Source organism: Gobius niger (genome assembly GCF_951799975.1).
Source record: "Gobius niger genome assembly, chromosome: 16".
NCBI classification, from domain to species: domain Eukaryota; kingdom Metazoa; phylum Chordata; class Actinopteri; order Gobiiformes; family Gobiidae; genus Gobius; species Gobius niger.
The window spans coordinates 2,995,786-3,018,297 of record NC_136867.1 but is presented as its reverse complement, the minus strand read 5'-3'; the positions used below and the strand labels follow the sequence as shown (position 1 = coordinate 3,018,297).

General features: G+C 41.1%; 2 protein-coding genes across 2 annotated transcripts; both read left to right on the top strand.

Moving 5' to 3' along the window:
- Positions 1-5,589: 5,589 nt before the first annotated feature.
- bdkrb1 (bradykinin receptor B1) lies at positions 5,590-6,654 on the top strand (the record flags this gene model as incomplete). Its single annotated transcript, XM_079574249.1, has 1 exon — positions 5,590-6,654. One exon carries the CDS (start codon positions 5,590-5,592, stop codon positions 6,652-6,654), a length of 1,065 nt encoding a protein of 354 aa, XP_079430375.1.
- Positions 6,655-12,273: 5,619 nt separating this feature from the next.
- On the top strand, positions 12,274-13,477 carry LOC306976327 (uncharacterized protein; the record flags this gene model as incomplete). Its single annotated transcript, XM_079574247.1, has 6 exons — positions 12,274-12,283; positions 12,328-12,588; positions 12,675-12,747; positions 12,819-12,879; positions 13,123-13,188; positions 13,268-13,477. The coding sequence occupies 6 exons, from the start codon at positions 12,274-12,276 to the stop codon at positions 13,415-13,417; spliced, it is 621 nt and encodes a 206-aa protein (XP_079430373.1). The 3' UTR covers positions 13,418-13,477.
- Between the last annotated feature and the right edge of the window lie 9,035 nt (positions 13,478-22,512).

Here is a 22,512-nt window from a genome sequence, read left to right as displayed (position 1 = left end):
TACATGTGCATTCTGTATTCAGAGTTTAGGGATTATGACTATATCTGGCTTCTTCTTTAGCTTTATTTGCTTGCTCTGATTGATACATTTCTTTATTTTATCACGTGTTTATGATTTATGTTGCTGAATTGCTCTGGGGGGGATAAAAAAATCCTAGTTTGTGAATGCACCTTCACTGACAATGGCAACAATCATGACTTAAAAGCAGTCCCTCCAGGATTCAGGAATTTGTATTTTACATCCGTTTTAACCAAAGATTCTCTGGGGAATAAAAAAAAAAGACTTATTTTAAATACTTGTATCATCGTTCGCTCCCTGAGCCACATTTGTAGTCCACCTTGTGTGCCTATGCCTTTTCAGCTCTGCCCATATATTTTCAACTGGACTGAGATCCGGACTTTGTGATGACCACTTCAAAACATTGACTTTATTATCCTTAAGCCACTTTGTAACCAGTGTGGCAGTTTGCTTTGGGAATTGTCCATTTGGAAGACCAATCTACGCCCAAGTTTTAACTTCCGGGCTGATGTCTTGAAATGTTGCTCTAATATTTCCACACAGTGTTCTTTCTTCATGATGTCTTCTATTTAGTGAAGTGCACCAGTCCCTGCCACAGCAAAACAACCCCACAGCATGATGCTGCCCCCCGTATTTCAAAGTTGGAATGGTGTTCTCAGACTTGCAAGATTCCCCCTTTTTCCTCCAAAGGTGACCATGGTCATTATGGCAAAAAAAAAAAAAAAAAAAGAGTACAATCAGACCGGGAAGAAAAAAATGAAAGTCTTTATCCTTTTTTTATTTGCAAACCCAAACTGTCTTTTTCATGCTTCTTTTGGAGTAAGAGCTTCTTCCTGACAGTTCCCTCTCAGTCCATGTCAGTGCAGGACTTGTTTCACTCTGGATAATGACAAACTCTGACCATGTTCAGCATCTTCACCAGGTCTTTTGCATTTGTTCTTGGGTTGATCTTCACATTCCAGACACAGCACGTTCATCTCTGGGACACAGAACCCGCCTTCTTTCTGATCTGTGTGATGACTGGACATTTCCATCATTGTTTTAACCAATGAACCTGGACCTTCAAGTGTCTTGAAATTACACCCAAGGATGAAACCAGACTTGTGCTTCCAAGGTCATGACATCATCATCTGAGCTTTCCCAAATTGTTTAAAGGTTTAGTAATCTTAGTGTATGTAAACTTCTGACTTTGTACAAAGCAACAAAAACATCTCTTAAAAAATGTATCTCTCATTCTTTTGGCATTTAACAAATACATTTTTTTTTAATTCTAATTGGCCAAAAAAAAAAAAAAAAAAAAATACAAGTAATTTCCATGTCAGACAGTGAGGAAAAAAATGCAAATGTGTCTTTTTATACATTGTATGTTAACATCTGGTTCCCACTGTAGGTATCGAAAAAGGATCATTCAGGTATCGGTATCGAAAACCAAAGGACTGGTATAAAGAAAATAATAAAAACATGGTAGGTGCGCAGCCCAATGTTTTGTTGCTGACTAAAAGTTGTCCATATTTTGTTTAATTTCTTCCGTATCATTGGCAATATTTAACACAATTTGTGATGCTACAGTCTACTGGTTATTAGTTTAGTGTGATTTGCTTTCGGCCCTGTTGGCACAGCTAAAACACATGGCCTTTTAATGCGAGCCGTATCCTGGGGATGTGGTTGTTTCGACCCGATGTCCGTGTTTCTTCAAACAAATGTGTTTACTCCACACCCAAGCACTGAGTTTACATTTGGGCTTTGGAGAGGGAGCAATCTGGACAGTACCCAGTTTATAGCAAGGATGAAAGAAAAACATAGTCAGAAATCCACAGACTTTACTTTTTATCCAGTAGGGGGCAGTTTAGAGTCACCATACCTTGGCCTGAAATTTTTCATCTCAGGGGAAAGAGAGAGCATTCAGAAGAACAGTAGTATCTGGCTTTAGTCATGCGGCTATTTTGAACTTTGATGGAAAAACATTAGGTGTTTTTTAGTGATGAGTTTATGAGCAAAATGTGAGCCAACATACAGGCTGTGACAAATGAACACTTCAAAGTTTGTCACATTGTTCATTAAATTAGTACTTTAATAATATTTTTTTTAAAAGGTTGTTGGATATTAAAGGTTGTAGACTCCTGTCCTAAAATCATATAGGTTAAAGTAAAACATGAAATGGGTCAACCATTATTTTAAAGGCTTGTGTTAACAACAGCCACCTCGTAGAATACCTGAAGCAGTCTGATTTTTCTATTGGCTTCAGTGCTGTTGTTACCATTCTGCCCAACCTGGTTTTAAATAAGTAAGTTAGTAAGTGCTTTATTTTCATTGTACTGTGTGTCAACCTGATCCGCATGTTCTTGGAGGTCGGGGAGACTGTAGCACTCACAGAAACCTGGCTGGCCGCCCTGTTTCTCCTCTGATCAGAGCATGGCACTGGTCAGCTCCACCTCCTCCTTCCTCTTCCTCCTGCAGCTCCCGCTGTGTAGGTCAGTGTTGGGAAAGTTCATTTTCTACATGAACTAGTTCAAAGTTCAGTTCACAAATTTCAAAATGAACTAGTTCGTTCATAGTTCATAATTGTTTATAGTAAATAGTTCGTTCAAAGTTCTTTTTTTTTTTTCTTTTTTTTGTTGCCAGCTATTATTCAGGCATGAAAACGGGTCGGGGGGAAATAGGTGAGAAGTATATTTCCCCTCTCAGGGAAATATTTTTATATTCCATAGGGACTGCAGGTGGAAATTAGCACAAGTGCTATAACCTGGTACAATGCATCTCTCCCTTTGAGGTTAATGTATATTGTACACTGTCCCTGTTCAAATAAATAAATAAACTAAACTAAACTAAAGCAACAATCTGAAGTATTTTGAGATGCATTTTTGCCAACCTTGGGAGAGCTGGAGAAAGTTGATTTCAGCCATGAATTCAAAAATATTATGGCCTCCTCACTTAGTGTCATGCAGCTCTCTCTTGTTAATCATATTTTATTTTATGGTTATTAATTTTAAGTTTAATTTGTAAATTCTTAGTGGAAAGTGAAACTACAAATATTCAATTGCATTTGTGTTAATTTGGTAAATTAATCATGTGAATAAGATTGTTTTAGGAGCTAATTTGTAGTTAAAAAACTCTATTTATGTAAATGAGTGGCACAGCGGAGCAGAGGAGTTTGGAGCGACAGACGTTACACAAGGGAAACTCACTTCGTAACTTCACTCTGTGGCTGCTCGCGGGCACCGTGCGGAGTCACTGGTTACCGGTGTGCCAGGGCATGTTCCAGAGCCATAAACAGCAGAGTCGCCGACTCGCCGGTGGCGCGGGGGCGGAACGGATCTAGCGCGAGCTACACCGTGGACCTGCCAGAGTTTAGAACCGCTGGGAAACTCTGACGGCGCGGCGGGGTTTTATAATCACTGATAAAAGAAATCTGGCACCATATTGAACGAACGTAAATACACAGACAGACACCAGAATGAACGCGTTCATGGTTTAGTTCATCAGGCAGTAACACTGTGCGTTCAGTTCACGCTCGCCCAAAATATGAATGCGTTCATGAACTTTCGTTCAATGAAAGCGTTCAGGTTCATCACTGGAGTAGGTCTCAAATGGGTCTACCTTATAAGCTAGCATTACATTTACCTTTAAAAGCTTTTTTTTTTTTTTCAGGACCATTTTTGACTCTCAAAAGAAACAAATCCACCAAACCTCCACAAAAACACAACAAAGACGTACAGAAATACCCAGAAAAACAATGTGGAACACAGAAACCACAATGCAGTTGGTAAAAAAATGAAGCTGTACCAGGAGAGAGGGAGGCTGCTTCCTGTTCTCACATGGCCATGACTCTGAACTGTGAGGGAGCTGTGTTACCTGCCGCGCCAAATCCCTCATAATGGCATCGTAAAATATGGCCCAGCTCTCTGCACGAACACCGAACAGACACAGCCCTCAGGCCCGTTTACAGTAAACACATGCTCACTCCAGCTCAAATTGTTTATCTGGAACAGGCTTTGTAGGAGGACATTGAGCAGCCATGTTCATTTCTAAGACCACTCGGGATCATTACTATGGATGGGGCTGAATCGGACCCACTGATCTCTATTGATCTTTTACACAAACTTCCACTAAAACAACACAAACTATCCACCAGTGTCATTTAACACAGAAAAATACCTTTGCCTCATCTAAACTCCAAAACTAGGTGCTGTTTCTGCCACAGACATAGCTGAAAAGCTGACAATTATAAAATTACATGACAATTATTGAGATCGTCCAGCCCTTAGTAAAGGACCTCCTTTTCATTCAGTATGATTCAAATAATGTTCCTTATATAAAGTATACCAGTACAGGGCTCCAGACTATTATTGTAGTAGCGCTGGTGCTACCAATGATTAAAATAGTGTTAAAACTTATTAAAATTGAGTTTTTCATATTAATAATGACTGAAATTATATAATTTTATTATATTTTTTTTGCATTGTTCTGCTTTAATTTTGTGTTTTCAATCCATTATTATTCATCTTCCTTGACAATTGTTTGCCTCTTTCTTTCCAAATATGCAATATCACTGTCACTTATTTAACCTAAAGCCTAAATAAACACACATAAAGGCCAAGTGGGAATCGAACCCGGGACCTTCTAGCTGTGAATTGAGAGCGCTACCCCCCCCCCCCCGTTAGCTTTATGTTAGCTCTCTGTTAGCTTTTCGCTTGCGCTCTAAAACAAGCTGTTTCTGACCGCGAGGAGATCAGAGCGAACTCAGGAAGGAACATAAACCGCTAAACTTGTTCTGCTCCTGTCTCCTCCTCTCCAGTCGCTCCTGTCTCCTCCTCTCCAGTCGCTCCTGTCTCCTCCTCTCCAGTCGCTCCTGTCTCCTCCTCTCCAGTCGCTCCTGTCTCCTCCTCTCCAGTCGCTCCTGTCTCCTCCTCCTCTCCAGTTGCTCCTGTCTCCTCTTCTCCAGTCGCTCCTGTCTCCTCCTCTCCAGTCGCTCCTGTCTCCTCCTCTCCAGTCGCTCCTGTCTCCTCCTCCTCTCCAGTCGCTCCTGTCTCCTCCTCTCCAGTCGCTCCTAATAAACTGTTGGAAAGTGCGTATTGGCAGAAAGTAATAGAAGGTTCATTCATGTCGGGACACGTGGCTTCTGTCGCTGTCTGTATTTCATTGTCTCTCAGACAAACAGGGAGAGCGGGGCACTTGACCGGACAAAACGTTTAGCCTAAACACCAGCTGACCTCTTCAATAAATAGAAGCTTGGGTGTGTGCGTGCGCGCGTGTTTGTGCAGTGTGTGTGTGTGTTCTCAGAAGAGTGCTCTGGAGACGATGTTTATAACATTGTTTGTAGCACTCCTGATAAAGCCTATTAGACTTTCTTTTTTTTTTTGCCCGCACAGACGCTGCCACTTAACTTTTTTACTCGGACATTCTCTAAAAAATAGTCGCATATGCAAGCATTTTTGTCGCAGTCTAGAGTCCTTGTTCTTCTTGTATAATTTTCAGAAGGTTTGTCATCAGGATGTTCATGAATCGATGAATGAATTTAACTTATAAATAACATAACAGCTGTTGTTTTAATCTTATATTCCACAGCTCATCATGGAACCTTGGACGTCTTTTACCAACAACACCAACTCCTCCCTCCCGCCTCCTGAGGAATGGGATCTCGTCTACACCCTGGTCCCGCCGTACGTCTTCGTCATCTCCGCGTTGGGCCTCGCGTTCAACAGCTTCGTCCTGTTCGTTTTCCTCGCCTCCAGAGACCGACTCACCGTCGCCGAGATCTACCTCGGCAACTTGGCGCTGGCCGACTTCCTCCTCGTGTGCGGTCTCCCCTTCTGGGCCACCAACATCCTGAACGAATTCAACTGGCCCTACGGCGACGCCATGTGCAAAGCCGTCAACTCCGTCATGGTCGTCAACCTGTACGTCAGCATCTACACGCTGGTCATGATCAGCGTGGATCGGTACCTCGCACTGGTCAAGACGATGAAGGCTCTGTGGCTGCGCCGGACGCTCTACGCGAAGATCGTCTGCTTTGCTTTGTGGATTTTCGCTGTTTCGTTGAGTCTGCCGTCTGTCGTCCACAGGAAAGTGCTGTACGTGGAAGAACTGGACGTGGTCTGTTGTGTTTTGGAGTACGGACACAGTAGCTCTTGGAAGCTGGCCCATCAGATTCTCCTGAACTTGGCCGGATTCCTACTTCCCGTTATGGTCATTGTTTTCTGCAGCGCCAACATCGTGGTTTCGTTATCGAGGAGAAGAGAGGCGGCTTTCTGTGACAGGACTGACAAGAAAGCCACAATCTTAGTCTACCTAGTCACGCTGGTGTTCCTTCTGAGCTGGAGCCCTTTCCAAGTCTTCACTTTCCTGGACGTCCTCTGCGACTTAGGCTTGTTAGAGGAAGCGATTTGGTTCCACGCGCTGGATATAGGGGGACAGGTGTCGGTGTACTTGGCGTTCCTCAACAGCGTGCTGAACCCAGTGCTTTACGTGTGCTCCGGGAAGTATTTCAGGAGGAAGGTTCGCGCCATCTGCAGGCCAAACAGGGGCACGAGAAGGGGATCAGACATGACCCTGTACCAGAGGTCGGTAATATCCACCTATATCAACAGGACGGAGCAGATCAAGCCTGTGGTGTGGTTCAACAAGGAGCACATGTGAAGTAGGGGACAGTCTCTGAAGTGTTCAGAACCATTTTAGGCCTGGTTTAGTTCAAGATGTGTTTAAGGCGAGACGCTGCTGGTGAATGGGTAAAAAAAATAATTTAATGATATCAATTTGAAAAAGAGGGTTAGACTTAGGCGTGGTGCGTTTCCTCTTCCTGTGTTTTTCTTTTCTTTTTTTTTAACAATGCACCTAAAACAACAACATTAGGGAAATATGATTTTAAAAAATAGGTTTTAGAGCAGGGTCCCCAACAAAATCAGCTCATCTAGGGTCCAAACATGAGCAGTAATTGCTCTTAAAAATCTAAAACATGAGCACACTTTATCTACTTGCATAGCAGAGCTGACCAATGAATCAAAAATTGTCCATAATGTTATTAATATTGTTAAAATAACTGTTAATTCAGCCTGAGATATTAAGCACAGAGAGGATGGAAAGGCCTCTGGAGGTCCGGATCTGGACCCAGGTCCGCAAGTTGGGGACCCCAGCTAAAAGTGGCCCATTCATAAATGTGGTCCAGTTAAGGCGAGACACGGCAGGTGAAAGTATTGATTTTTCACGCAGTGGAGATTTTTTATCTATTTTCCTCCCTCTACATCGTAGTTTTCATTTTTTAATAAAAATGATAAAACTCACCCTGTGGGTTTTTATTCACAAATATTGACAGATTTTACATCCACGTGTGCTGCGAAGCGTCCCCGGGATGACGCTGTCACTCAAATATGGTATTTTTCCTCCTACCAGACGCCTGGTGCGGAAGAGCCAAAGAAGGTTCTGCGCATGCCAACTCGGTACAAGACGCTCAGGGCTGGTTTTCTCTGAATGAGACAAGGCCGCACTCGGGCAGCGGGTGAGCCCTTACAGTAGCTCCCACAGACTCCAAAGTTTCCAGTCTTGAACTTAACAATATTTTTTCTGAGGGATTTTTTAATATCTAATTCCCAACCTGATATATTCAGCTTTGAACCCCAAAAAAGAGGCGGAATTTGAGGTTTTTTTACAGATTTTTTTCACTTATCATTAGTTAATTGAAAAACTAAACAATATATCCAATATCCCCTCTGAAAATATCTTAGTCACTAATACATCAATAAAATAAAACCATCAATTTTAATCTGGCTCAATCCATTATTTACATTTCGTTGCCCAAAATATAGGCAATGTTTTCTCATATATTCACCTGCAGTGCCTCGCCTTAAGAGTGCACAAGCAACAGCTGAGATAAAAGGTTGGGCTTTGTGGATTTTACGGACTTGTTCCGATGTATCAATTTGCAACACATTTGTCTGTTTTGCTTTTGTTCACTTGCTGGGGAGAGTGCATGTTAATGAACACTCATGGGACTGCATGGGCTCATCTCGATCCAGTGTATCTGTGAAAGGATTTCAGTAAAATCATTTGTAACACTCATCAACTTGTTATTTATCAAAGCTTTTCTTACCATGTGTTAACCATTTCTAAGGAGCTTGACAGAGGCTGTTTGTGTTGCGGTATAGTAACAGCGCACCACGGGTGTGTCCGGTTAAGATTAGGCATAAGTCTGGAATATTGAAGTCATAGGAAAAGGATTTAGGGCAAGTGTCAGACATATTCATGGTCCAGGCAATAACTTTATTCTCCAGATACTCAAGACTCTAATTGTTGGAAGCTGATTTTCCAGAATTGCACTTCATTAATTCAGACATTTTACTTCTACTTGAATAATATTAAAATGAAGTATACTCATACTTGAGTAAAAAATAATTTTAAAAAAGTGCAGCTGTGAGTACATGTTTTTGTTAATTTTGACACTTAAAATAAATGTGTTTGATAATTAATTTTTAAAGTTTTGTTGTTTTTAGGATTACCTGTTTTGTTTATTTAAAGGGGCTAGATGTAAGTTTGCCATTTTATACTCACTACTGCCACCTCAGGTCATTCGTGTTGCTGCACCTTCTATATTAAGCTCGTGCATGACGGCACTTCGGACCCAATGGCCGCTGGCTGCCCTGCTTTTTGACCACAAACGTGGGGGCCGCCATTGCTCCGCCGTTGCTGCAGTACCTCCATATCGCCGCTAGGCCCCCATTGAAAAGCATTGGACTTTAGACACGTTAAAAACTACTTTAAAGCCTGGTTTCAATTGTTTCAACGCTAGACTAGGCTAGATCTTCCTCCTGAGATAACGCTGGGTTAATAACAATATATGAAACCAGGCTGGTTTTCGTAATATGATTTTTTGAAATCTCGTATTTAACGAGGCTCGGACTGTTAGCATTGGAGCAGCGCGAGCTACACGTCACGCAAGGGCCGAGTCTACGGTGAAAATCCCGCCCGTATGTCCTTTTTAGGAACATGCTTCGTCAGAGCTGGGGAGGAGGAGTCTGTAAATCCGCCATGAATTGCCCCACGGCCGTGGTCATTCTGGTAAACGGGGAGGAGTGAGCATAAGACGTCCATTATTTTCTACAGTCTATGTTCGGACCCGAATTAACACCTTTTTGAGTGACAGTTAATGATTTTAGAGACAGTTGTGGTGAACAGGCCGGGGCTCATTCTACACATTAGGACATGGCTGGAACATGTACATACATAATTTTAACATTTTTAAACTCTGTATAGTCCCTTTATGTCACTACTGAAACAAGAGTCAAACTTTTATGCTCAAACTCATTACAGTAAAAAACACTACAACACAGGAGGAAGTGGACGTGCAGACCAGCTACAGATTGGAGCAGGTTTTAAAAAGGCTTCATCCTCCATCTTCCTCTCTTTCTGTGAACTGAAACAGGGCTGGACAGGGACATTTCCTGGTGGGCCAACCAAAAAGAAAGATGCATTGTACCAGGTTATAGCAATTTTAAATGGGGGTATCTTATGTACGATGAATATTAAAAACTCTAAAAATTAAAAAAAAACATAAAAAGGGGGGTAAAAATACTATTCCTCTGATCTTAGCCATGTTTTTCAGATGGTAAACAGCTGCTGATGTTATTGCTTTGACGTGGCTGTTTAAGTTCAGGTCTGAGTCCATGATTACTCCTAGATTTCGAATCTGAGTTTTTGGTTTTAGAGAGAGAGACTCAAGGTGACTCAAAACACTTTGTCTTTGTGTCTGTGGGCCAAAAACAATGATCTCAGTTTTCTGAATTTAGTTGGAGAAAGTTGTTTTGCATCCACAAACTGATCTGTTGGATGCAGTGACAGAGAGCATCTACAGGCCCATGTTCACCAGCCGTCAGTGACACGCAGATTTGAGTGTCATCAAGTTGAATAAGAGGGGTCCCAAGATTGACCCTTGGGGGACACCCAGGTCATGGCAATTTTGTCTGAGATACAGTGGCCAATTTCAACAACGTACGTCCTGTTCTTGAGGTGAGAACAGCAACAAAAACATGCCGGAAAAGCAACAGAACCACGACTAAGTGTGACAAAAACGTGACGAAAACTTGACAAGTAGGAAAAAAGCGTGAGAAAGCAACAAAAAATAAACTATAAAAAAGATTTGGCCTTAGCTTTCATATGAGATGTGACCCTGGCCTATAGGCTGTAAACACTTAGATTTAGGTAAAGCTGACCTGGAGAAGGAAGGAAGAGATTCAAAGCATCAAAAAGTCAACCCAGTGCAAAGTTGACAGTCAGGTGATTGATAAAATCCTACTGATGCAGAGGTTTTTGCACGGGGTTTTGCATAGAAGTTATTGCACATGAACGGGCCCAAGTTTCACCTCAAACAGCCCACAAAAGAACCAGTGATTTATAGGATGTAATTTCACCCTCTCTTCACTGATACAATCTGGATGCTTTCTTGGGTAATTGTTCCCAGATATTCTCTTATAATGTGTTATACAGTGCCTCTCGAAAGTATTCATACAGCTTGAACTTTTGCACATTTTGCCATGTTTACAACCCTAAACATAAAGATTTTATTTCGATTTTTTTACTGAACGTTCACACACAAGTACCAGACAACTGTGAAGTGAAAGCAAAATGATACATGATTCTGTTATTTTTCAAAAAATAGAAAAGTGAAAAGGGGGGCTTGCATAAGCATTCATACAGCATGCATGAATACTTTGTGGGACCCCCTTTTGCTATAATAACAGCACAAGTCTTTTGGGGTCTGACTCTACAAGATTAGCACATGTAGAGACTGACATTTTAGCCCATTCCTCTTTACAAAACAACTCAAGCTCTGTCACATTAGAAGGAGAGCGTTTGTGAACAGCAGTTTTTTCTTGCCATTTCCGAATGATGGATTAAACAGTTGCTCCGGGAGATGTTTAAATCTTGGCAAATCTTTGTATATCTTAATGCTGCTTTAAACTTCTCCAGAACTTTATCCCTGACCTCTCTGGTGAGCTCCTTGGCCTTCATGATGTTGTTTAGTGACCAATACACTCCGACCACAGCTCCGAGGGCCTAAAAGAACAGCTGAAATTAAACTGAGAGTAGATTACACACAGGTGGCCTCTATTTAATGGTTAGGCCAAGGTGTGGACATTCTGGAGTCATTAGGAATGTTATAAAGGCAATTTAATGCACTCAGAAAATGCTGTATGAATACTTATGCAAGCCCCACTTTTCTATTTTTTGAAAAATAACGGAATCATGTATCATTTTGCTTTCACTTCACAGATGTCTGTTGCTTGTGTGTTCAGTAAAAAAATCAAAATAAAATCTTTATGTTTAGGGCTGTAAACATGACAAAATGTGCAAAAGTTCAAGGTGTATGAATACTTTCGAGAGGCGCTGTATATAATTTGGTTTTGTGAAGTCTTTGAACCACGGTCGCAAGTGGAACCTCCTTAAAATGGCGCACATTTTAAGATTGCTTAATTTTCGTAATGTTATAACAAACTGTAAAGCTATGAGGTGTTCACTTGGGTTCGGCAGAAATTACCTGTATCTCTAGTCCTGTGTTTTGGAGCATCTATTGTTTTGTACTTTAGCCTTTTGTTTTGCTAATGGCCTCCTGACCCCATTTTTGTTTTACCAATCTAGTTTTGAATAGTTGCTTCACAGCTCGTCTGAATCATTGATGCTGAGCTATTTGTGCAATATTACTGTAGTAATAGTACTAAATCACGGATTTATGATGGAATTCATGGTGGTATGTTTCTAAACTATTATTTATTTAAGTCCAAATCCACACAGCCTGGACATTGCACGGCTGATAATGAGACATGCTGCACTACAGACTGTTCACCAAGTCTCCACCCAGTTCATCAAATCTTCAGACAATGGAAGGAAGTCGTCGCACTCTAATGGGGAGGACATTTTCTGCACTCACGTAGTAGTCCTTACCACAAGAAGCTCTAACAAATAGGCCGCATGATCTGAGAAACTCTTGAATATTGCAATTACGTTACGGTACTGCGTACATTCCATCCACTTCAAAAGAAAAACAAATATATATATCAAGATCAAAAATGTAAGACATTCGGTCCAGTCATACCCTGAAAACTGAACACGTTATCATGCTATCATGTTTAAGGTTGGCTTGAACAAAATTAACACGCCCCTTTTAGCCTTAATAAATCATGAACTAATATGTAAGTTAATAATAAATAATAAGTGTGACTCATACTTAATTACTACTTAATTTTAATTTTAATCTATTAAGAACTCAGTATGTTACAAGGTAATAGTTAATCACAAACAGAACAGTCTCCATTGTGTGTCCAGTTGGTCCAAAGCAGGCGTTGGTGTTGAGAGCAGAGGAGGAGCAGGGCTCTGATGGCAGCAGGTCAGTGGCTCTGACCTGTAGTAGCCACAGCTTCCCCATCAGCCTCTACACCTGGTACAGGTCCTCAGAGGGACGAGCCACCAAAGTGTCTGAGAACATCAACTACACTTTACCGTCCACACAGCCTGGAGTCTATTACTGCACCGCCAAGAACGAACTGGGCCAGAGCACATCGGAGCCTGTCAGCCTCTTTCAACAAGGTCAGGAGCGAGACCACAAATATATTCAACTAGACCCAACTAGACAACATGAAAAACTCATAAAGGTTATGTATTTGTTTCTACAGAAAAGTACTGGAAGTTCATCTCCCCTGCTATTAAACTGGTACTCATTGTATTGCTTACTGTCTTCCTTTACAGGTATGTTATATGAGGGAATACAGGTTTTAATACATATGTTTCTTTTTAACCACTCCTTTTATACATTACAGACTGATGAGAGATTTATGTAAGAATTCAGACACTGAAGAACCCACTTCAAGCAGATACGTGGTAAGAGCTCTGCCAAATCAAAATACACAAATACAGGGATCACCAACTTTTCCTTAACCCGCTGTGAGCTGTTTTCACACACAACAGAAATGGCAGAGAGCTGATAAAGCTTCAAAGACGCTTCTGTAACTGTGTCACTTATGGCGGACTTTACTTCGGAGTTTGTCACCAAGATATTTCAGCTCAGTTTGAACAAAATGACTCGACTTTGCTCTCTTGATAAACCTTTTGTGCATGTTTTAGGTTGATGGGAGAAACCAGAGCTCCAGGAGGAAACAGGGATTCAACCCGGAGTCTTCTTCCTTTGAGGTGAGAGGGCCTCCTTTCCTTCATTCTTCTTCCTGAAGTACTTCTACACACTTTTTGTCCCCGGTTTCTTCTTGTTTAGGAAACAGCAGACTACCAGAACATAGACGAGACACAGGAGGAGACGAGTCCACCTCTGACAGACAGACGGGAGGAGCAGGTGCAGGTGGACGTAAGCCGGGCCCAGGTCACTTTCAGGACCGCGGCACCAGACGAGGAGGACGAGCAGTAAAAACAACCTGATCCACTGGACAGCAGCTCCATCAGCGAGGACAGGGAACAGAAGCTAAACTTGTACATAGCAGATATCTCACAGATGACCTGTGGAGTCCCCCAGGGGTGGATATTGGGACTTGTCTGTCCACTTTCATGCTCCTGTCAAACCTGTGCCCTTTTTAAGCGCAAATGGACACAAGCACAGTAAGTCAAAAGAAGAACATTCTGGCCCTGCTAGATTCGGGACAACAATTTTGCGTAGAAACCACAGAGAGCACCTCACAAGAATGGTTCATTCATGCCAGGATGACAGGTGGCATGAAGTTAATGAATCCAAAAAGTCTTGCGTTTTAAAAGGAGCTTAAGTCTACCTCCACCTCTTTTGTTATGTCCATGGCTTTTAAATTACATGGAGTACTATGTCCCGCAGATTTGAAGTGCTTGGCAATGGGACAGTACGTGCTTTGTGTGCGGATTGCATATTTGTGGTTTAGTTTAGTTAGTAATCCAAATGTGTTTTTTTGTAGGTGTCCTCAGTGGTCTGCAGGGGCACAGGCCCGTTGCTTCTGCGGTTTTGCTTTGTCCTGTTGGCTTTGCTCTGTGCTCTGTTTGCACATTTGTGTTTTAAAGAGGGGGTATTATGCTTTTTTCAATCACATAGCACCAGTCTATATCACACTACAATGATGACCAAACCTTCTGTTGGTCTGTAAATGCAGTAAATTAGAATAACTGCCTTGTATAAAATTGCTCTCTCAAAATGGCTGTAGTGAATGTAATGCATTATACCCCCCCTTTAAGAAACTGACACTTCCTCCTGCGGTCTCTGGAGTGCCTGGAGGTTGGCACCGCAGTCCAGATCGCTTGTGCGTCCAATACTCACGCCCTCGGTTTTGTCTGCCAGGCAGAAGGGTGCCAGGCAGGAGCGCTCCTTTTAAGCCAGAGGTATTTTAACAATCGACAATTATAAATACATTCAATACAAATGAAAAGAACTGAGATGACATGTTTTCTACCTTCAATATACTTACTTGCACGCCTTCTGGCTGTAATACTTTATTTCCACAGGAAGTCTGGGTGGCCTTGTTGGATAGTTTACAGTATACAAAGGATTATCATTTATATTCTGTTGACCCCTCAGCTGCGACATAAGGAAGATCCCAGTAGAGCCATGCATTTATCTATCTATGGATTATTTCTCTACAGATCACAAAAAGACGCAAATTGAAGCCTCCCACTGATGTTTAAAGTAACTCAGCAAAGATATGTCAGTGTTAAAAGAAGTCACACATACCCTTAAAGTGTTGAAAACAGGCCTGTATTTTCAGCTCTACTTCTTCTTCTTCTTTTTCCAGCTCTTCTTCTTTTCTTCAAAGCGCCCTGACACTTTAGTTGACTTACGCAGAAGGGACTCATTGCAGTTTTGGGTGAACAGGCAAAATACTTGAAGTCTGGATAGAAAAAAATAAGCAACACATTTAAACAATCTTTAAATGTTTTACACATCGATACAGAGCCTTCAGGGGTAAGTCTGATATTTGCTCATTCATTTTATATTAGAGATTCTGTTCTTTCTACACAACACTTTATAATCAGCAACTTATATTTAACCTACAGTTTGTGCATGAGAAGAGGCCAATTTGTCTTTACAAAAACAAGAATATAAGAAGAAGCAAAACGGTGATATAACATTGAAGTTTTGTGAGCTGATTCAGGACAATTTTGAATTTTTTTACCTCTTGGCCTATTGTTGCTGAAGGATATTGTCTTTATAATGCCTTCCGCCCAGGTGCCTGTCTGGGGTTGGTTGTATTGCATTTGTGCAAATATTTTGGTACAACATCATTAAATCAAATGAAAAATACTAAAATTAAAGAACCCCTGAAATTAAAAATGTGTCCAATTTAGTGGAAAATCAATTAAGCTCTTAACCCCCACCTGAACTGAGCCCAATTTCTCCAGTTTAGCTTTACCCAAATCTTAACAGTCATAGATTATAAGCCAATGTTATGCCTCATTTGAAAGCTAAGACCTGCAAAACTCATCTAAACAGATGTTTTTCCTCGAGTTGTTGCCATGTTGTCACATTTTAGACTTTTTTGTCACTGTTTTATGGCTTTTCGTCGCTCTTGTTGTATTTAGGCCGAGCGCCATCAGGGCTGGCGAAGGGCCTCTTGTAATCGTATAGAGTCCCCCAAAGTGCGCGGAGCGCTCGCCTCCTATCAAACATGCACTAACGCACTCTACTTGTCGTGCACGTCTCGTGCACATACATGTATAATGCAAAAATCAACATTGTAATTGTACAGAGCCCATAAAAGTCAATGGGCGACTGGTCACTGAAGTGCCCGTTAGTGACCCAGGACCTCTACCATGAGGTAGGAATGCACGAGCACTTTCTGAAAATATATAGTTTATGGCGCCCGCGTAAGCGGAAACACTGTTCTCGTGTGGGAAAATTATTCTTTCTTTCTTTCTTTCTTTCTTTCTTTCTTTCTTTCTTTCTCTTCTTTCTTTCTTTCTTTCTTTCTTTCTTTCTTTCTTTCGCGCCGTCGCGATTTTCACCCAGTGAACATCGATGAAAAGTCTCAGATTTTGGCCCAAAATTCAAACCCGATCCGACGAAACTTTTGACTGTTTCCAAATTTTTAATTTCAAAATAATGGCGCGATAGCGCCACCTCAGGTTTTTTTTAACATTGCGAGATAGGACGCGGGCAAAAATGAAGTTTGTCGTAGAATCCTAAAAATCGGTACAGACGGGCATCATGACAAGTTGAGCAAAAAATATTACAACGGCAACGCCGTCGGCCATATTGGATGTCGGCCATTTTGGATGAAAGCCCGCAAAGCGGGAATCTGCCTCTATTTTTCTCTTCGTACAATATCTATCTCCTCCTAGACCGTTTATCGGAACAAGCTAATTTTACGTTTTTAATGCGGCGAAGCCGCAAACTGAACAAAGTATTTTGCAATTAATCGCAAACAATAAATGGCTCCCATTCGCGCATATGAAGCCCGATTTTGTTCATTTTTTGTCAGGTGTTAAAGTCACAGTCCTAAACACTCTCATTAAGCAAAATTCAAATTTGGCACGATAGCGCCACTATATGAATTATATGGTGAGTACAAATTTTAGTTTTACGAAAATTGAAATAATTTGGCACAAAAGTCTATTTGGTCGCTCCGATCAGAAAAGTCAATCACACCTATGCCATATTTTTCACGGTGTTGCCGTAGCGATGACCAGAATGTTACATTTTATTCTGATGGAAAAATGTTAAACTCCATAATTCAGAAACATGTGCTTTTTCTATCTCCTCCGAGGAAAACCTGGTGAAGATCTAGAGAAGTGAGGAACCAAAGGTTATCCAAAGTACTTGGATAAACTAAGTATTTTCAACCCTAAGTAAAATTTTAAAATATGCTTCAGTTTGCAGATATAGTGTGATACAAATTCATACACCACACTCCAAATTATTATGCAAATTGTATTTCAGTATCAAAAAGGTAAACTCATGGATGGTTTTGTGTCTCAGGCTCTTTGAATCACTGACATTAATCTCAGAGACCTGGGATGATTAGTTTTCAGGTTAAGCCCAGTTAAGGGAGAAACTACTGAAAAAGGGTGTTCCACTTTATTAAGCAGATCATCATTTTCAAGCAATAAGAGAAAGAAAAAGGATCTCTCTGCTGATGAAAAGCGTGAAATAGTTGAATGTCTTGGTCTAGGTATGAAAACCTTCGATATTTCATGAAAGATGAAGCGTAATCATCGAACTGATAAGAGATTTGTGGATGATTCAGATACACACAGGTTTGTGCAGATAAAGGCACAATGAGGACGGTTTCAGCCAGACAAACACATCAGATAAATAGAACAGCAGCTACAAAGCAGCATACAGGTATTTGAAGCTGCTGGTGCCTCTGGAGTCTCCCGAACATGAAGGTGTAGGACCCTCCAGAGGCTGCAGTCGCGCATAAACCTTCTATCCGGCCTCCCCTAAACTGTTCATTGAAGCTGAAGCAGAAACGGCTGCAGTGGCTCAGAAATACATGAGGACTCATTTTCAAACAGTCTTGTTTACTGATGAGGCCGTGTGACCCTGGATGGTCAGATGGATGGAGTAGTGGATGGTTGGTGAATGGCCACCATGTCCCAACAAGGCTGTGACGTCAGTAAGGAGGGGGCGGAGTCAGAATCATGGGGAGAGAGCTGGCCGGCCCCTTTAGACTCCCTGAAAGTGTGAAAATGGCCACTTTCTTTTATGGTACAAAAAGAAGAGCCGTGTTTTCCCGAACAAGATCCTCTTCATGCATGACACCGCACCATGTCATACTGTAAAGAAAACCTCTGCATCACTGGCTGCTATGGGCAGAAAAGGAAAGAAACTCATGATGTGGACCCCCTCCTCCCCTGACCTCAGCCCTATTGAGAACCTTTGGAGCCTCAACAAAAAAAACTTCTATAAGGGTGGGAGGCAGTTTTCATCCAAACAGCAGCTCTGGGAGGTTATTCTAACATCCTGCAAAGAAATATAACTTGACCTATTGAGATGCTTTTGATTGAAATATCTTTTGATTTCAGTCAATATGACCTCCTAATGCTGCAAATTCAACAAATGACCATAATTAATTACAAGCTTTAAAATGTATTTCAACAATGAGTTGCATAATAATTTGGAACAGTAGATTGAGTTTTTTTTACTATATTTATTTTTGAAATAAATAGTTATCACTGGGAGATTTTTTCAACCACATTTAAATGATCCACTACCAGTTAAAGACTTGAAATTATGCTGACTCTGATTTGAGTTGACAATTTAGGAAATCAGAGAAAAATGTCATTTGCATAATAATTTGGAACGCGGTGTTCGCAGAGTTCTCAGCATTGTCAAAAAACTTTTTTTTTTTTTTTCGGACAAAAACTTCTGTCAGATACCGAGATGGCACATTAGCGCATTCCAAAAATCCTAAAACTAAGACCCTCGGGAAAAAACGTAAAAAATAATAATTGCCGCTTGCGGCTACATTTCTATCTGATTTTCTCTGTTCTTTATACTCATCTTCTGAGAGAGGTGAAAATCTGTTTGTTTCATTTTAACCAGCATGTTGACTTTGCTTTGGCCTAGCACCAAGTTGTCTGTGAAGTTTTGGGAAAGTTATGGTATCATCTAGCTTTAGGTTGCAAGTATCCGTTTTTTCAGTCTTCCACAGGGAGCGTGTCATTAAGTCCTTTTTCCGTCTCTAAGGCACAAATCTTGTCCCGTAGTAAGCAAATTTCTTTCGTTTGGGTCCATGTGGAGAGGAGGAGAGGCTAAATGCTAGCAATGCTAACAACAAGACATATCTCGGTATGCAAAAACGGTGGCCTATTCCTTTAAGACTAAAATGATGTTGTTATTATAAAAGGTAGTAAATCTCAGCCAGATGAGACCTCAGTGACATTACGATAGGCCTATATTTTGAATTGCAGCATCTCATCTTGCAATAACAGTCATTTGGTGTTATATAATGCAGCTCTAATCAAACACTCAATCAATCAGCCAATAAAAACCCAACTCAATTCCTGCCATCTCCAGTGCTGTGTCCTTCAGGTGTGGAGGTAGATCAGTACCTCTGCATTTCCTGTCCATTTGCTCAGGTCTCTTCAATTAAGTATATTTGACATGGACCAAGTGCAAAATACATTAATGAAGGATATAAATAAAGATCTTCTTCAACATTAACGAAAAGATGCTTTGTACCAGATTGAGCAACTTTCCATCTGCAGTCTCCGGGGCGGTAACTGAACATTGGGGGGAAAGCTCGTTTTAGTTTAAACTTGGTTCAGCCTTGGGTTAATTCTCGGTCAGTTTTGGTTTAGTGTAGACCTGAGTAGACCTGGTTCATACAGTGTTTTGCTTGAGTGTAGTTTCTGGATTAGTTACTTTGAGCTGGAGGGAGGCCGAGGACGGAGGGAGGGAGGACAGAGTTCACACATTGTAGAAATTGGATCTCGCTCCCCCCAAATTCAGTGCCTGGAATAACAATTCCATCATTATTTATCTTCAGACTTTACGAGTTTGGGCATTTTTTGTTGTTCATTATCTCATTTTCTTATCGGAAATGAAAACAGGATGTGAAATAAGAAGAGTAGGCACACACACATCCACTAAAGCTAAATAGTGTGCTAAAAGAGGAACTAAAGAACTAACTACTGCCATATAATCACACTGTACTTAAGGAGCATGAACCGTTGGCACTATACACCTTGCCCAGGATCAAGTTCGTTTTTAGAACAGAAAATGTGCAACTTTATTCTAGATTTATTTTTTTACAAAATTGCCCTTTCGCTGGTGTTAAACTATGATTAATTATTTAACATGAACAACTATCATTGTGCACTTTAAATGTCACATTTAATCAAATTCTTAAAATACAAATACAGTAATATGTCAGCATATATGCCACATATATTCCCACTTTCAGTGCAAAATCTTTGTATTTTAAATAATTTTTCCTCATGCGATATACTCTACTTTGTTGGGATTCTCTTTGAACTCTGCAGCCATGATGATTGAATGTTTTTCTTTGCCACACAGGAAGCTAGCAGCTAATCACGGCGCTCCCTAGTGTGTTATTACTGGTTACTCGTCATTTTGTGGAAATGGTTGTACAATAGTGTGCCATGTTTCCAGAAAGACATTTATCTTGGGCGGAACTGAAATAATGGACAGTTAATGGGCGATAATGTGCGGCCATTTTGATTGAGATGTTCCTCCCGCTAAATGAGCGCTAATGACTCGGGAACACAATGAGTAAACGTTGGGACGCAGCCTGGGTGCTCTGGTCCCAGACATTCACCTTTTCTCATCTGTTCATGTGCTATAGATTACATTTGCTATAAATGACATTTGCTATAAATGACATTTGCTATAAATGACATTTGCTATAAATGACATTTGCTATAAATGACATTTGCTATAAATGACATTTGCTCTCGATTACATTTGCTATAAATGACATTTGCTATCGATTACATTTGCTATAAATTACATTTGCTATCGATTACATTTGCTATAAATTACATTTGCTATAGGTTACATTTGCTATAAATGACATTAGCTATAAATGACATTTGCTATCGATTACATTTGCTATAAATTACATTTGCTATAGGTTACATTTGCTATAAATGACATTAGCTATAAATGACATTTGCTATCGATTACATTTGCTATAAATTACATTTGCTATAGGTTACATTTGCTATAAATGACATTCGCTATAAATGACATTTGCTATAGATTACATTTGCTATAAATGACATTTGCTATAGATTACATTTGCTGCAAAGGCCAGCAGCCCCAGATAGCAGGTGAGCTGTGCTTCTTAAAGGCGTGGCTGCAACAGGTGTCCAAATGACTGGCCCGGTATTCCCGACGCCGTATCAGTCAGGAGTGGGAAGCAGCAGCCAACCAGCTCAGAGCGGGAAACCAGTCCTCCAATCCCGGGCAAGGGCTCACACAGCCAGGGCTGGATTTAAGTAAAATGGCTCAGGCATGTTGGTGGGACTATGTCTCTGAGCTGGCCTGGGGTCGCCTCGGGGTCCCCCCAGAACAGCTGGAGGAGGTGTGCGTGGATCAGGAAGTCAGGGCATCTGTGCTGAGACTGCTGCCCCCGCGACCCGGCCCCGGATAAAGCGGAAGAAAATGGATGGATGGATGGATGGATGGGCACCGGGGCTAAAGTTTTTTCAGGGCCCCCATAATCAATCAATATTTATTTATATAGCGCCTGAACAACATCTGTACATATACTGTACGTCTGTCTGTCTGATTTCTAACTCTCTACAGTGATTAATTTATGAATTAATAAATGAATTACGTTTTAAAATTTGAACATGCAGAAGTAACGTCTTAAACATAGCACAGAGCACTGTTTTTAAAAAAATGACAGATTTGTGAAATAATTGAGCTCCATGGCCCTTGCGAGAGAGAAGAGAGAAGCTGAAGGAGGATGGAACAGACCCGGGGAGGACGGGGCTGCAGCCCCCGCTTCAGTAGAAGTCAGATCCAGGGCTGAGTGAGAGGCGGCCGGTAATGTGTGGCAGCTAATGTTGATTCTGTGGAACCGCCACAAATTACTCTAAATGCCCAGATGAAATGCCCAGATCGTGACAAAGGTTTTGATCGTCATTTATTTCAGTTCTGTGTATCACAGAGCTCCCACAGATCACACATAAAGTGTAATTAGAGTGTCTAGTTTCGTAATAAAAATAAAATAAAATGCAAAGATGAGTTTTTGGAACTCAACGCATAGGGGCGAAAAACAAATTATTTTGTTTTTGGCACTCAATGTGTTAATATAGGGTTTTAAATCATAATGCCCCTAAATCTTAAACTTACATTTGGTTTGGCCAATGTCATCGTTGTGAGGATTCATCCTCGTCATGTCAGCTAGTGAATACTTGCCTCTGTTCTCCTGCGGATTTACCACCTTCTTTAACAGAGCAGAGAACATGTTATTGCCCCTTTGCTCAGGCCGCACACATCGAGCTGCCACTGAGTGAAAAGCAGAGGCAGGAGAAAGGAAGCAAAAATTCAAGCAAAATAAACCCAAGGAAAATGGGCTTGTGTTTGAGCAGTAATTAGTTTGTTTGTATACTTTATTGTCCCCAGTAGCAGTAATTAGTGTCTCTTTAAACCATCAGTGAGCCCCTTCTGGGCAGTTTAGCAGCTGAACTGTGTCTATTACCGCACCACTGATTTAGGAGAGTTCCCTAAGCTGAATTTTCTGGCTCCATGACAAACAGGGTCAGAAGCAGGCCGAGCCAGAGAGGCAATCACATAAATAACACGATCAAGACAATTGGTCTTTTCCTCACAGCGGCCTTCCTGTTGCTCAGACCGATGCAGGAAAGACGTTCTTGGAAAAGCCCAGTGTAAACAGTCAGGGTGAGAGTACTTCTGTCCTGGATTGTAAACAGACTAAGAAGAAAAGATGAATCAATTCCAAACCACATCCGCGGCCGTTATGGACTGATGTCATCTCTCAGTGCACTAAACGCTTTACGAACAATGGAGTAAACCCGCAGAGGAAATGGCTAAAGCAACGTGCATTAAATCCC